This window comes from Hydractinia symbiolongicarpus, chromosome 3 (assembly GCF_029227915.1).
Source record: "Hydractinia symbiolongicarpus strain clone_291-10 chromosome 3, HSymV2.1, whole genome shotgun sequence".
Taxonomy (NCBI): Eukaryota; Metazoa; Cnidaria; class Hydrozoa; order Anthoathecata; family Hydractiniidae; genus Hydractinia; species Hydractinia symbiolongicarpus.
The window spans coordinates 23787844-23803532 of NC_079877.1; the positions used below are offsets into that span (position 1 = coordinate 23787844).

The window sequence follows — 15689 nt, forward strand, 5'->3', positions numbered from 1 at the left end:
ACATTACATATATACCTTTAGTAGAGAGCTCCATCTAAATGTGTGGATAGTGTACTGTTCTTATTAATTGCTTCATCGGGTGTTTAAGCTTGGCTAACACTTTGAGTTGTGCCTTAAACCGGCGTTTCGAAGCTGGGTTTCCTGGTTAGTTACATATATTTTTCCTTTTCTTTACAGAATCGATATGCTAAAATAAAGTTTTTTGTATTTTTATACAAAGAACCACTGTTATTGGGAGCTGGAATGACATTATTTCCAGTAACATGCTTGAGAAATCCTTAATAATTCAGTACTTTGCTATTAGCTGGAGGTTAGCATAACATTTTTTTGCACAATACTTTCTAGAAAACTTAAGTATTTTTACAAATGATACCAGAAATTGTCGTAGGACTTACACGATAGCTAAATGAAATGTTAAATTGAACATCTTTGGTTGACAAATACCGTAGAGCAACAAGGAGATATCCTTCAGGTGATGTTGTGGGACGTTGTTTCGGTGACTCATAATCAGCGGATCAAACCACTGAAGACCTGCGAAAGCTTTTTAAGAAACACTCATTATCAAAAATCTTAGATCTTTTACGAGACCTTGAAATTCTTATATGTATTTCTTATATGTATATCTTTATTATTTAAAGGAGAGGCGAACAAAAAACTATTTTGCGGCAGACAGAAAATAAATTTTAAGCGAGAGAAAAATATATATAGATCTCTAAATCCTAAAATTTGCCAAAATACTACTATAATACCAAAAAAAAAACTATATTTCACGACTAACTACCTAAATATCTTTCTAACAACATTTTTACAGAAATTCCATGGCTGTATGGGGTGGAAATAAGTAGGTTTTAAATGTACCTTTTAGTAAACATCAAAAATAACTTCTTTTACTTGAGATAACCATGAATATTTTACGTACCAGAATTTTATAACCTTCGTTTAAGCTTCTTTGAGCTAAAGAAATATCTGTCATAACCAACAACAATATTTTTTCATGTTTTGAGTCCCTTTTCCACAACATACTACCAACTTCAAAGTTAAAGTTTGTTATCATTAGATGGCGCCAAATTTGCATAAATATGCAGACCGAAACCTTCAATAACAAATCGAACGTGCAATTTGGTGGCTTCATCTTTCTTATTTGGGTTTTTACTTTCTTTATTTATTTTATTGGCAAGTTAAGTAGTACAAAATAATAAAATTATGTTCTTAACATGTTGTTTAACATTTTTGCCATTGTGAACTTTTTCTCATGAAATCACTTTGTGTACATTGACCCTGTGACCATCACAATAAAGAGAAATATATCCCATTGTTTTTTATTTCTGCCACCCGTTTGACAAACTCGTAAAAATACTCAATTATAAATAATTCAGCACCCACAAAAATGTAAACAAAATGATGTACGGTTTATAGTTATAGTTTATAGAGCAGCCGAGCAAGCCAATCAGTCTGGTCCTTAAAATCAACACTTATCATAAACATTTATTCAGTAGCCGTGCCGCAGCGCAGTTCGCCTCTCCTTTAAATGAGCAATCATTTCTTTTTTCTTCCCAAAATCCCTGTGCGTCTGATATATCACAATATTTTTTTTCTTCTCTATTGATTGTTCTCGATTGTTTTTAGTAGCCATGTTTGTTTGCATTTAATTTACGCTCCCGCCAAACTTTTAAAATGAAAATAAAAACACTCTCCCGCTCAAGGGAAACATCTACCCGCTCGCTCAATCTTTCTCGAATGGTTTAACATTAAACTTAATGTTTGTATCAATGTCGGTAATTTAATTATTGTGTATAAATTAATGCTAAAAAAGGATAGCAAAAATTTATTTCACAAGAGTGGGAAACTTGTACCTTCGTGAGCTGTTAATTTCCTTTTAGTATACTTTAGTACTTCCTTCTACTTTAACGACATGCTTTTATGCGCATAACGCTCTGACAGGTCTACAACAATCTACCGGTTTATTAGCCTAAAATGACGAATTGACACGTGATGCACAAATATGGGCTGAACATATAGTGGCCTTTCACATACTAATAATACAGAGCAAGACGAAAATATTTACTGGTTTCCTACTGGTTTTCTAGTTTCTGCGCTGATGGAACATTCGAGTGGTATGTGAATAAAACTTCAAATTGTTAGTTACTTGACCATCATTTTCAAAAAATTTTAAAAATCAATATTGAAAAGTCTTACGAATAATAACTCAAGTTCTCTCGGGTTTTTTAAAAATGCCCTACATTAGCAAAGTCTGTCCTTTGCAATAATTTATTGTTTTGAGCCTTGTAACGAAAAGCAATTGAGAAAGGCGTTTTTGGTAAATAGCTTTTCAAATTTGTCATAGCTAACTTGTCAATGTCGACAGAGAACTTTGGAGTTGGGATCTTAGGATACTTAGTTGGGTACAAAATCCTAAGGAATACTAATATTTCCGACGATCTTTCGCACCTTTGTGGGTCGTGGAAAGGATTGTTCCATAATGCTCACATTGTGGAAATTGTAGCTGCCGCATTTTCGACGTTTTTTACTCGGGCTACACCTCTGTTGAAGGGAAATATTTGCAAAGTACTGAACAAATAATGCCGTTTGATCATTTTCAGAAATAGCCAAAAAAGTGACTTATTCTTATGATGTATGATATTATGGCACTAAAAAGGACTGCAAAAGTTATTTATGAAACGGCCCACGAAAAATTATAAAGTAGGCAAAAATGGGTAAAAACTGCACCCCTGCCTTTGCATAAACATTTTTCTAACAGAAATATATTGAAATAATCTTTAAACTAACATTTTGATAACTAACTTTTTCTTTAATAGGAAGACGGCCAGTGTCAATTTTTTTCTGTTTGTTATTAGTGGTGTAATTAGAAACTTTTAAGACATTGAAATTGTGAAAACGTTCTGCCATTACATTTATGCTTTTCTGAAGGTAGCGTTTTCTTTAAATAGATATCAAGTACTTTAAGTATGTGTTTTCCAATTTTCGTCAAGTTTTGCGTGATTCTTGCATTCCAAACAATTTTCCAATACAAGTCTGCTTTCCAAAAAGTTATTGGATCAAGTTTTATGCCACCAGAAGTTGTAGTCGAAAATAATGCAAGGAGGTGTGTATTGTTGATATATCTTATCATATCCCTACTCATCATGATTATTTCTAAACTTTACCACATCCAAGTGTTTAATAAAACAAAAAAATCATCCTCAAAAACCAAGAAAAAATTATTAATTGAATACTTATGATTTCAATTTTATTTTTTTCCTATTTACAATACTCTAAGTCTCCAAATGCCCTCACCCCCATATTTTTTCAATCCAAACTAACGGCTTATTACAATTTTCTGACAGTTCACTTATCAAGACCACCTTCTTTGCCTAATTGGAAACTAAGAGGAAAAGGATCATTTTTTTTCTTCGTGTCCAATTAACATGCTTAGTGTCCAATCCTTGGTGTCCAATTAACATTTTACAAGCACATATTTTTCAAAAGGTACTTTTTTCCCACGCAGTCTTTATGCCTGTATGTGGATACGATGAATTACATTTAAAATTTATCTTAAATAATGCCCAAAACCTAAAAATTGACAAAAACAAGTTTTAATCAGACTTTATGATGTTCATAAAATATGTAATATCATTTTTTTAACGTATAATGATTATAAATATTAAGATTACGTTACCACTTGTAACAACACGAGAAAAGACATTGGACATTTTACACAAGTAGTGTTGAAATCCACAAGTTCCATTTTTTGATGGTCAGTGTCCTTGTAATAAAAAATATATACTTATCTAGGCTGTCTAATGCGTCAGTATAAATTACCCAAAACTTTGCAACATGTACTAATTATATACAAATGCACTATTTTGTAAACCACTTTAGTTCTTCTTACTAAGATAGGCATGCAACGTCTGCTACTTCTCCTTGTTAAATATTTGAGTTGCGCAGAATTAAATTAAGTAATGTTGCACAACACTTGGATAAACTTTTTAGCCTTTCTAATGACAGTAGTGGAACAGTTTTAGTGCATTCAACTTGTTCTTTTATGTGAGTGTATGAAGTTATTAATCAGATTATTGTCACGGTTTTTTTATGAATTTCGCGAAATCGAGTCCTCCAAATATCTTTTTTTTTTTTTGCAAAGCGTTAAAAATGTTCCACAGAGTTTAAAGAAAAATTATGCTGCAAAGATATAAAATTTTTAATTCCTCCGATAATCTTCAGATCCTTTTTGTGTTATCGTGCTGATGTTATTACAAAAAGCGCAAGTGATAGTAAAAAACTATAATGAACACATATTCACCCAGTTTCATTTCTCCTTCAAAGATTTTCATGTAAACACGACTTTCAAAAGATTACTGCGCATGCGTACAAAGTTATGGCGCATATTCCTTTTGCATAAACCAATAAGAAAAATTCCATGTTAGCACAACGATATTTCATAGCGGTTCGAGACCCATTTTGCTTCCATGCCTTGTAAAGGCTACTTTATCACCCTTTTTGCAAACAGCAAAAAATCTCAGAGAAACATATTTAAAAGTTTTTGTATATACACTGTTAACCAGGGGCGGATTTAGGATCTTTTTATGGTTAGGCAATATTTTTTTTTTAATTTTTTTTTTCCGAGATGCCAGAAAACCAGCAAGAGTTTCCGGGGTGGTAACAAGTTCTAGATGCTTTTACATGTCTTTTCAGCTACTAAGGCTATAAAATAATATAAAATACAAATAAAATTCTTGATACATAATGCGATAACTACTCCCGTCTTTTTACTATCTTCCGACATTTTGTATATGCCAGAATAATTTTTTTTTTTATAAATTTGAGGTTAATCTAATAACTAGGCAAACAATTTTTCTTCTTTCTTCTTTTTTCTTCACTTGAAAATAAGCAGAAACAGAAGTAATACCAATGGACGAATGAATATAACATTGAAATTAAAATAAATGATCAATTCTCAAAACAACAAACCATGAAGTGAATGGAGCGACACTCAACAGATACAATTATTTGCATCAAGATCAGAAGCTTCTTTGTACCACTTTTCATGTAGTAGTCAATGTTGTTTCTAACCATGGTATTACGACACATGAGAGCATCTATCATGTGTATACCATCCATGATATCATTTACTCTGCTTTGTAAAAGCTCAGGTACTTGTAAAGTCATGAAAAAAATAGTTTTAGGAATCATAAATGTAGCCATGAAGTCAAATGAGGTTAGAACTTTTAAAAAACGAAGAGCTTTAGAGGATGTGTCAGCACTACAAACATGATTTAAATTTAACTTCATTTCGCCTACAGTGTTTACAACAGCTACATAAAGGTCATTAAATAGCTCCATACCTTTAATTCTCACAACTCACCTTGTTGCACAAACATTAAATAATTTATATTTAGTAGTTGATGGACAGTGTTAATTGATATTATGTTTTTAAAAATTAGCCGCCTAGTTTCAGGGTAACTAAAAAAACGAAATGTCTCTGATCTGTCCCATAACATTCTCAATTGCTTGAATGCCACAGGTTTTGCAGATTGCTAAATTTAATCGATGGCTCTAGCAATGCGTGTACAAGGCTTTTCAGTTTGTGCAGTACTTTTGCTGTCAAACCATTTCTAAAACCTAGCACTGAACCTGCACCATCGTAACCTTGACCTCTACAATGACCTGCTGCAATCTATTAAATTTGCCTTTTATTTCAAGAATAATTTTTTCAGTGATGACTTCACCGTTACTATTAATTAACTCATTCTGAGATGTTTTTCATATGTACAGGTAGCATTGTTTGCACTCGTACAGAGTTTTTTGAAAGCAGGGTTTCCACGAGCTCCATAATTTAAAATTTCTATGAAATTAGCTACTCCTCTAGACGAGTAACTGCCTACTTAAGGTTGATAACTGCTATCATCTCTAACCTCTTAAAGGGATATTTAGTCGTCGACACAACAAAATTGTAACGATGATTGGCTCAAGTTTGGCTTTATTTTCAGAAATTGGTTTGCTTTTACCAAAATGCTGGCTCAAATATGTTGTAAACAGTGAAAATGTTGCCTGGTGAAGATTTTTTACAGAGCTAGATGTTTTTTCATGGTTTCTGAACAACGTTGTGGCACAAAGCTTTGCATTAACATGCTATGTTACCAAATTTCTTATGTTTTTTAACAAATTAGGAAACTTATTTCCAAAAAGAGCACATGGCAAGCAGTAACCACCATCATAAGCTAGTGAATAACAAAGCCAGATGTACTGTTTTAACCAATCAAATTTAAAGGAGCGACCATCTTGAACAGGAAATTTATAATTATTATCAGGGATGAAAATTTCGTTTATTATTTTAATTAATTTAATTATTTCTGAATATTCCATATTTTGAACTTTATTCATATACGAAGCTATATCGTTGGCTAAGGTTATTTCAGTTAACGCAGTAATAATAGGACTTATTGCACCTTCAGAGGATTGCTTAGTTACAGGACTAATGCTAGTCAATGATTTAACAGTAGAACTTGATGACATTGGAATATTTGTTGTTTTGGTTGACATATTGACGGCAGAAAATGATAATGTACGTCTGTAAGAAGCAATACCTAGGTCATTCATACCATGTCTATTTACCAAAAAAGGCATTTTTGACTGCTTATTTTTTTAATCACAGGTCTTTGCAATGGTTGCTTGAGTTTTTTTTTGGATGGACACCACATAATAGAGGCACAAAATGATTATGTTTAAATTCAATTTGTGTCGGTAAAGCACCACAATAACAAAGTAAAATGTAAAGACTTAATTTATTCATTCTCTTTTTTAAGTCTTTAAATTTAACTTTGTTATTGTTATTGTTCAATATTTTGACTGTAAAGAAGTTTCAGTCATGCATGACCAAAGTCTGGATAGTGTAATGATGTTCCTCGAAGTTGCTGAGGACAGTGCAAGAACACAAACAAAACTACACCACTCAAACCACTTAAAGCAGCAGTTTTACCTGAATCTGAACCAGCATGTGAAATTAAGAGACCACCTAAAATGTTTCTGAAATTGTTAAAATAAACTCCTTTGCCTTTTTCATATGCCGAAATTATAGCGGGATGGTTTATATAAAGCCACTATTTAAATACAGTTCTAACGATGTCAAAGTTCTTAGTTTTCGAACAAGAGAGTTATCTCAACACAAAAACAAAGATACAGAGCTCTATAGACAATTACTTGAGGCTTGTGATCTAAAGAAAGTAAAAGTTAAAAATTAAACAAAATGGCAACTATCACAGAAGCGGCTGCTGGCTGGCTATACTCCATACTAAACTTAACAAACTTATCAAAACATAAAACAAGATTACACTTGTCTAAGTTATCTAGTTTTTTAAAAAAACAAACCGTTCTATCTATTCTATTCATATGATATGATCGAGGTTATTAATTGAAGCTTTTGTTTTGATAAGAAAGATTTAATAACACGTTTTGTAAGTACATCTGTGGAGGTTGGGGTTAATTATTTCATAACAATCAGTGGTGGTGCTTAATAACTTTTAATGTTTGTCACAAAGAGGTACCTAACACTCAAGACAAAAACACTACAAAAATCAATATTATCTAGCTACTTGCTTCAAAGCAATAAATTGGTCTTTTGAGCAGAGGTTGGAATAAAGGTTTCAGCAACTAGATCGCGAAAATACTTCTTTCCAACATTTTCAATCCTTCCAGTATCCGAAAAGGTAGTCGAATCCAGAATTTCTTTTTTTAATTTTGCGTACCACTTATTCAATTTATTTAAGTCATTTGACTTGAAAGCTTATTCAAAAGTGTACTCCTGATCAAGCAAATCTATTCATTTGAAGTTAAAGACCCACGGTCGTTTTAGGCGTTTTTTCTTCCGATTTAAGAATTCCATTCATTTGAAGTTAAGAACCCACGGACGTTTTAGGCGTTTTTTCTTCCGCCCATGGTTGTTATTCATTTAAAACTGGGAAACCCACGGATGTTTTAGATGAATCGGCATCTTGCCTATTATCATCCTGGGCTTACTTTTTATTAAAATTTAAAAAATAACAGTTCCTAACAAGGCGCATCATGTTGGCGAAGCAAAGTTAACACTAGAAGAAAAATTTACCAAAGCATTTGTTACTTCCACAAGTTATGCTATAACACATTTTCTTTTTTGTTTACCCAAGGATTTTGGGTTACGCAATTGCGTAGGCTGCCTAACCCTGAACCCGCCCCTGGTGATGTCATAAAAACAAGCTATACTTTCTTCATTGTTCTTCTGTCTGAGTAAATTTTGCCACGGCCCTTATTGACTGTGTTGTTTTTCTGCACCACCTTTTATAAGTAAAACACCGCTTTTTTTTATTACTCAGCTATTATTTTCAGTACGAAATCACAACTCTGTTTAAACATTTGCTTGCATTTGAGCTATTGATGGAATATCAAATAATATTTATTATGAACTGTTTTATAGAGCAGACTTCGCTAGCCGGTCTGCTATCAGAATTATCCCTTGCATCACAATTTTGTTGCATTTTGAAAATCTGCATTATAATCCATTCGCTGGGCATTGGAGTTTGGCCAAAAAGGTTTACGGATTAACTTTCAAGAGCATCTGCCCTTTAAGACATAACGTGGGAGGAAGAAAAATATACTCATAAGTTTCTTGCATTTTTATTATTTTATTCGAGTTACAACTTAATCTACATTAATCTGTGATTTAACAATTTTAGGAGTGCCTTCCTAAGTATACACGTTTTAAATTAAAAAAAAATTTTACAGAAAAAACGTGTAGTTTACGCATTTCAGTAGAATTTCTTTGGATATATTGTCAGCATCAAACTGTTCTTCAAGTTTTGGTGTTCTCATCATTTGGACATCTCTAATTCCCGCATAATTGCTAAAATAAAGTCAAAACGATTAACCCTATTATGGTAGGGAGGTGCCTCCTACCCCGGGGTTCCTTGTCTGTAATTTACGATTCCCTGTTAGTATTGACTTTAAACCTGCAGTACTTCAGTTTTAACTCTTTTCAGTCCGGGATAGCGGATTCCTACCCCCCCCCCCCCTTCCCCCCCATCCTTGACGGTTATTTTAATAAGTCCATAACGCTGCATGATACTTACAGAGTTTCAGTATTTAACTATTAGACACGTGCCTTGATATTGGCTATTACTCGAAACTATTCCTAAAAATCTCTATGAAACTCTTATAATGGGGAATAAAAAAACTCTTGTTGGGATTATCCTGAGAACTTGAAACTTACAACACAACTTTGTTTTTTCAGGAATATTCATTTTCCATGTTTTGGACACGTGATTATTCCGATCTCCCGATTTTTTTGGATTTTGGATTTTCAGGCAATTTTTGGCACAATTTCATGCGATCTATGTAAAAACCGGAAAATATGTTAAATAATATTGAATTTTAGGCAGATGGTGGCATTTTGAGAAAATTTTTAGCTTCTGATGACGTCACAGAAAGTATGCTGATGCAAGCAAAAATTTATTGCTGCCAATTTTTGTGTTATTTTTTGATAACAAAACAGATGTATTTCTTTATATGTTATTCCTTACAATTCTTACGCTCTTTCGCCTAAACGCAATATATTACGCCATAACAGAAGTATATCTTTAAGTTAGAATATATTTCAGCGCTCTATTATATCGCCATGTATCCAGGAAAGGGTAGGAAAGAAGTCGAAAGACTTAAATTCTGACAAATGATTGTATGTAGACGTTTGACACAACTGGGACCTTCAAAGCTTTCACAGCATTATCAATGTTTCGCGGTTCTCGATCGGTTGCAGACAGCAGTTAGCTACATGACAAGACATGAAAATGATAATTTTCTAGTTTCTGATAGGTGTTGTATCTGACAAGTACCTTAGAAAATAAAGCGATACCTGAAACGTTACACAAAAGATCTGACCTTTCACTGGGTCACTGTGACCGCAACCTGAATAGGGTGAAACACTAGTAAGCAATAAGTGTAAAAAAGTTTCATGCAGTAAGATTTATACCTTCCTTCTGATAATAAATTTCTAGGTTGGACTCCTCGCTAACTTCGTAACCTTCTGATGTTGATTCATTTGGTTGTATATAGTTTGGAAAATCGGTTTCCTCAGTCATATCTTCGTAAGGTCCAACCGATCCTAAAAAAGATTGTATTTTAAAGAATTTGTTTAGATGCTTAAGAATTCAAACACCTAAAAATGCATTGCGTAATATTAATTTATTTATTTACGATTTACCGTAACTGCTATCAGTGCGTCGGTTTGAATATTCAAGCGGCGGAGTTGTGCGTGAGCTTTGAATTCTAGGTGCAGGTGGTGGACCAATTGGCGGAGGAAGATTTCTTCTTCCTGAAGCATACATGTTCAATTCCTCTCTAGTAATATATTTGTCTTCTTTTCTGAAGTTAAACACAAATCAAGTTTTTCATCACCTATCTACGCCTTCTTTTGTAAAGTCTCGTTTCTTTTTTCCGCTACAGCGCAAAAGCCCACAGTTATTCCTTATTATGGAATCAAATGGGAAAGAACCTTAACTGGCATTATCACATAGACATCGATCTTAATGGCAATGTTAACAAACATAATATTTTAATAGCTGCGTTGTGATCAATTTACCCTAGTTGGTTGGACTAAGACGCAAAACAGGTATTTGCCGACTTTCTTACAATTTAAGACAAGCTGTCACCAATTTGATTTATGCTCTCTGTAATATGTTTAACAAAATCACAATATTTTTCTTAGACCTTCGTATGTAATTAAAGTGCCATTTATGTGTATAATGATTCTATTGGGTTTATCACTTACTTTGAATTTTTCCAGTATATACGCACAGCTGCCATAGCAATTAGAACCAGTATTCCTCCAACAGATGCCACTATGATATACACCAAGGTCATATCAGTTTTTGAACTCCTGTCTTTACCAATGAGTTCATATGGAGTTGTCCTTGTCTTCTTCTGCCTAGATATTGTTCTGCTTACAGAAACCTTGGGTGAACTAGATATCGGAACTTCTATGGAAGGTTGATTTGTGTTTGGTACAATTTTGGTAGGTCGATCAGAAGTTATTTCGGAAGATTTTATTGTACTTGGGTTAGGATTTGTAATGGGAATATCTGGAACCTTCAATTCTAAAATGAAAAAAATAACTGTATATTTAACCATGATATGGGCTATTAGATGGAACATTTCTTATCTCCTAAAACAGTGGTGCTGGCGAAAACGATGTGTTCCGAATAGCGGGTTATTATCTGATGCAGAAACTTGGAAACATCTGAAAAAGAAAACCAGCAAGCCGTCCCAGTTTCTGTCTTCTTCCCTGTCTTTTTTCATCACAGCGTCTAAAAGTAACACCCCTAAACTATTTACCCTAAATAACAACGTATAATTTTGTTATTTTTTACCATAAGTTAGTCTTGTCACATAATGTTTATACAATTTCTTTTATCAACAACTTGTCTATGATACTACTAAACAGTATAGCACTATTTTACAAAATTTAATCAATGAACTTTTGAACCTGTGAAAATAGATAAATTTGTGAAAACAAAACTTTACGTTATAACACAATTGTCCTTTAATTGTTAATAACTTTTAGACCAATAAATTTCAAAGAACGAGCATAAATTCACTTACGTGTCGTTGTTGTTTTTGTAGTTATTCTCGTAGTGGCTGTTTTTGTTGTTACAGGTTTCATTGTTGTTGATTTTGATGAGGTAAGCTTTGTTGTTGTCGGTGATTCTGTTGTTGTCGATAATTTAGTTGTTGTTGCTTGAGTTGTCGTACTAGTAGTTGTTTTTTCGGTCGATAGCTTAGTTAGTGCAGGTTTTACTGTTGTTGATGTTGTTGTAGCTGATTTTGTGGTTGTTTTTGTTATTGCTGTTGTTGGTGGTGGTGGTCGTGCTCGTGGTGTTGTTGTTATTGTTGTTGTTGTCGTTGTTGTTGTCGTTGTTGTTGTTGTAGTTGTGGATTTCGTTGCAGGTGTCGATGACTGAATGATAGGTGCTTCTGTTGATAAGGTAACGGACGCTAAACGCATACACTTACATCTGACGTTATTTCATTGATACATCCCTTTTAAATTAAAACAAACTTTACCTGTGCATGTAGAACCTTCTTTAGCAGGTTTGTAGAAACCAAGCTTGCATTCGCATTTATATGCGCCTTGAGTATTGATACATACTTCGTTTGTTCTACAAACATTTGAAGTGACGCATTCGTTGAGATCTGAAGAATTAAATGTCACAAGTAAGTATTAGAAACAAGTGTAAACATAACTAAAATAATATATCCGTTGTAATAACTACCTAAACAAGCAGTTCCCTCTTTGATTGACCTCTTCACTCCATTACCAAGAAAACCTGGTTTACACGAACAGATTCCTATTGAACAGATGGCATTCATGTCGCAAGGATTTGTTGAACAGTTTCCATGTGCTAAAGGAAGCTTCATTTTTTCATTTATGAAGAACATGACTAGACATGGTGAGGGGTCTTTTTTATAAGATCAAGAGTTGCATTGCGAAAAATACCAGATAATAAAAAGTGAATTAAAAAATATTGGGTAAGAGTCGTTCTTGCCACAACGAAGTAACTAACAATAGCCTGGTTTAAACGAAATGGGGATCGCAACAAATTCATTTTTTCTAGAAAATAATTACAAATGAAAATTACATAGAAGGCTTTTTTCGACGGCATTAGCACTCCCATGGATTCGTGACAAAAAACCTTACAAACAATAAGTGCAGATTTAACTGTACGAGATAGCGCCTTACTTGGTGATATTCCTATACTCAGACATCAATTCTTTGTACGACAAAGAGTTTGTCAGAAGCGCTCGACCTGGCATGCAGCATAGGGTTTCCCGAAACAAAAATGTGCAAACAGCTTTCTTAAAAAAGGAGTGCCTGTCCCGCTTGGCTGCTTTGAGCTGCATTATTGATTTAGAACCCAGTAAAAAAATCTATTTTTTTATAATTTTTACGATGTCTTTTGTTAATTTTTTTTTTTTTTTTTTACCTACCACGTTTTTTCCATCATTAACATGCCGCCATTTTTTTATATTAATGTCTTGATTATCTGCATAAACGAAGACGAAGGTTTAAACGAAGGTTTATTAAAAAACCAACTTATATTATACTTTTAATATCGTGCTTTCGACCATTAATCATGAGTAAGAAAGGGTAAGGTGAAATTTTGTTGCCTAAACCAAACACTCATACTTTGCTTAGCGGGTATGACTGAAAACCAGAATAATTCGTCAAAATAAATATTAGAAGAGTAAGACGATGGGTTTATGTTTTATCGAGTTATTCCGTCGCAAAAAAGAAGAAGTAAAACATGAGATTAATAATTTTATTAATGAAGCGCTTTAGTGCTATTGAGCGTTTGTGATCTTTAGCTTTTAAATTTCGAAATTTTAATTTTTGTTTATTTTTCTAAACTTCCTGGAAAGTTTATATACAAAATAATTAGTAAATTATCAGGTACTTTTTTTAATATTTATTATGCTGAAAAACATTTTCAGGATAAAATAGAAAGGCAAACGCAAACGCAGGCTTCGCTATGTATGATTTTAACTAAACCCGTTTTGCATAATATACGTACCATTACAGCCAGTGGCGACGTTGAAAGCTAAGAATCCATTGCCGACAAATCCAGCCTTGCATGTACAACCAACTCTGTGATGATTATGCTCGCATACCGAATTTGCATCGCACCTTGTTGAAGTTGATGTACAAGAAACTAAAATTAATGTAAAGGAAACGTAATTTCCAAATACCTGCCAAATTTTTCATATAATGTAAGTTAAGTAATCAAAAACACCTACCTTTTTGAAATCGTCATAACATAAAAAGTCAATTATTCGGAAGCGAAAGCTATTCTTAAGGTTACCTTGAGGATAGGCCATATAACTTCCAATCCACAGAGAATCCAACGCATAATCGCCGCTAAAACCCTTTCTTGTAACAACAAAGCGAACCTGCAACAAAAACGGTTTATCTGATATTATCTACAATATGTTTATTTAAAGTTCTGCTGCGGTAATTGTTGTGCTGCAATTTTTTTCGCTTCTCTTTTTTTGTTCCGAGCATAAAAATCGCATGAAGCCACATCATTGTTAGGATTAACCTATATTTTACAAAACATGTCATAATAAAGAATTACTTCCTACCATTTTTATCCTAGTAAAGTATCTTAGCAAAGAGGTCATTATAATAAAGAATTACCCCCTACTATTTTTATAATAGTCAGGAAGTAACTTCAGTATTTTATCTTAGTAACACCTTAGACAACAATACTTTCCAATATTTTTACCTTTAATAAGAAAGCATTGCTAGCATTATGTGCAGCTTAAAACGCAGATTCAATTATTGTATTAGATCATGGATTTTAATACTAATAAGTAGATATTCAGCAAGGTAAAATCCGATATCTGTAATTATTCAGTCGTGCTTGTGATATTCGACGACGCGCAGCGAGTCAAATATCAACAAAGCGAGACTGAATAATTACGATATCCGACTTTACCGCCTGAATATCTGTTTTACCATGCACTATTGGAAGGGAATGAGAACTTTTCCATATTTTATTTTGTTTTGTTTTTGTCTTTTTCGTTATTCTTGTTTCTTGTTATTCTAAAACATTCGCGCTTCAGTTATTTTCAGTTCTTCATCTGATTTATTATCTTTTGTGCACTACTATCGAGAACAATAAAAGATGGAGTGTGATATAATACATCCTTTGTTCGATAACGTTTTTATTTTAATTAGTTTTAACTCTCCATCTGATTGACTGCATATAATTTTATAAAGGAACTATATATATAAACAAAATTAAAGTGCCGGAGAAACCGTCGAATATCGCGAGCAGATATTCGATATCGGATATCTGCTGACTCTGGGCTAACGACTGCACGAATATCCAAAAATATTCCGTCAGACGTGCCTGTGGTGCATAATAAAAGCGGATATTTATTTTTAAAATTATTATTAGAAAGTCGCTTATTCCTTGCTCTAATCTCCATAATCTATAGAATCGCGTGCTTTTGAGGAACGGCTCAAAAGATTTAAAATTTTAAGGTTTTTCATGAATTTATCAACCTGTTTATTTCAAAAGACTTGGGTAACTTTTATACAGCTTTAGGAATAACGCAAATTTTGTTCCCATGTGATTTCTAGTTTTCCACGTGAGAATAAAACCACGAACGTCACCAATCGCTTCCAAGTTATTTGGTCTTAAAGTTACAACTGCATTGTAATTTCCTCATCCATATATTATTACCAAATAATACCAATTCTATTGTCTGTCTGTCATGCAATCATCTATTTCATCGCATGCAACAACTCCAAACAATCAGAAATGGTTATTAAAATCACTTCAGTTAGGTATAATTAAAGAAGACAACAAACCTTAAATATACCGTTTCCATTACCCTTTTTTGGGTTAAAAAACTTTGTCACTTTTTCCCACTTTTCTGATGATGATGCAGCGATGCTAAATGTTTCCAACACTTCCTGTGTTGCAGACACTATTCGTAACTCTATTCATGTAAAAATATTATTATTATTAAACACAGCATGTATGACATCCACGCGTGTTAATAACCTAAACATACCACTTATAAAGAATTCGATGAATATTCATACTACTATATTAGAGCAAGCTTGCCTGTTCGTACTTTGTTAACTTCGAAAGTGAGTT

At 33.2% G+C, this 15689-nt stretch overlaps 1 protein-coding gene across 2 annotated transcripts; it reads right to left on the reverse strand.

The window, feature by feature from the left end:
• Positions 1-8630: 8630 nt before the first annotated feature.
• LOC130636332 (uncharacterized) lies at positions 8631-14682 on the reverse strand. 2 transcript variants are annotated; one of them, XM_057446012.1, is made up of 10 exons: positions 14537-14682; positions 13881-13968; positions 13593-13730; positions 12294-12422; positions 12085-12213; positions 11623-12015; positions 10793-11117; positions 10226-10386; positions 9995-10126; positions 8631-8872 (listed from the first exon to the last, which is right to left on the reverse strand). In XM_057446012.1, exons 1-10 carry the CDS (start codon positions 14537-14539, stop codon positions 8841-8843), a joined length of 1530 nt encoding a protein of 509 aa, XP_057301995.1. In that variant the 5' UTR covers positions 14540-14682; the 3' UTR covers positions 8631-8840. The 2 variants fall into 2 exon arrangements, with proteins under 2 accessions (XP_057301995.1, XP_057301996.1); XM_057446013.1 differs by lacking the exon at positions 14537-14682 and adding an exon at positions 14304-14424.
• Positions 14683-15689: the final 1007 nt, after the last annotated feature.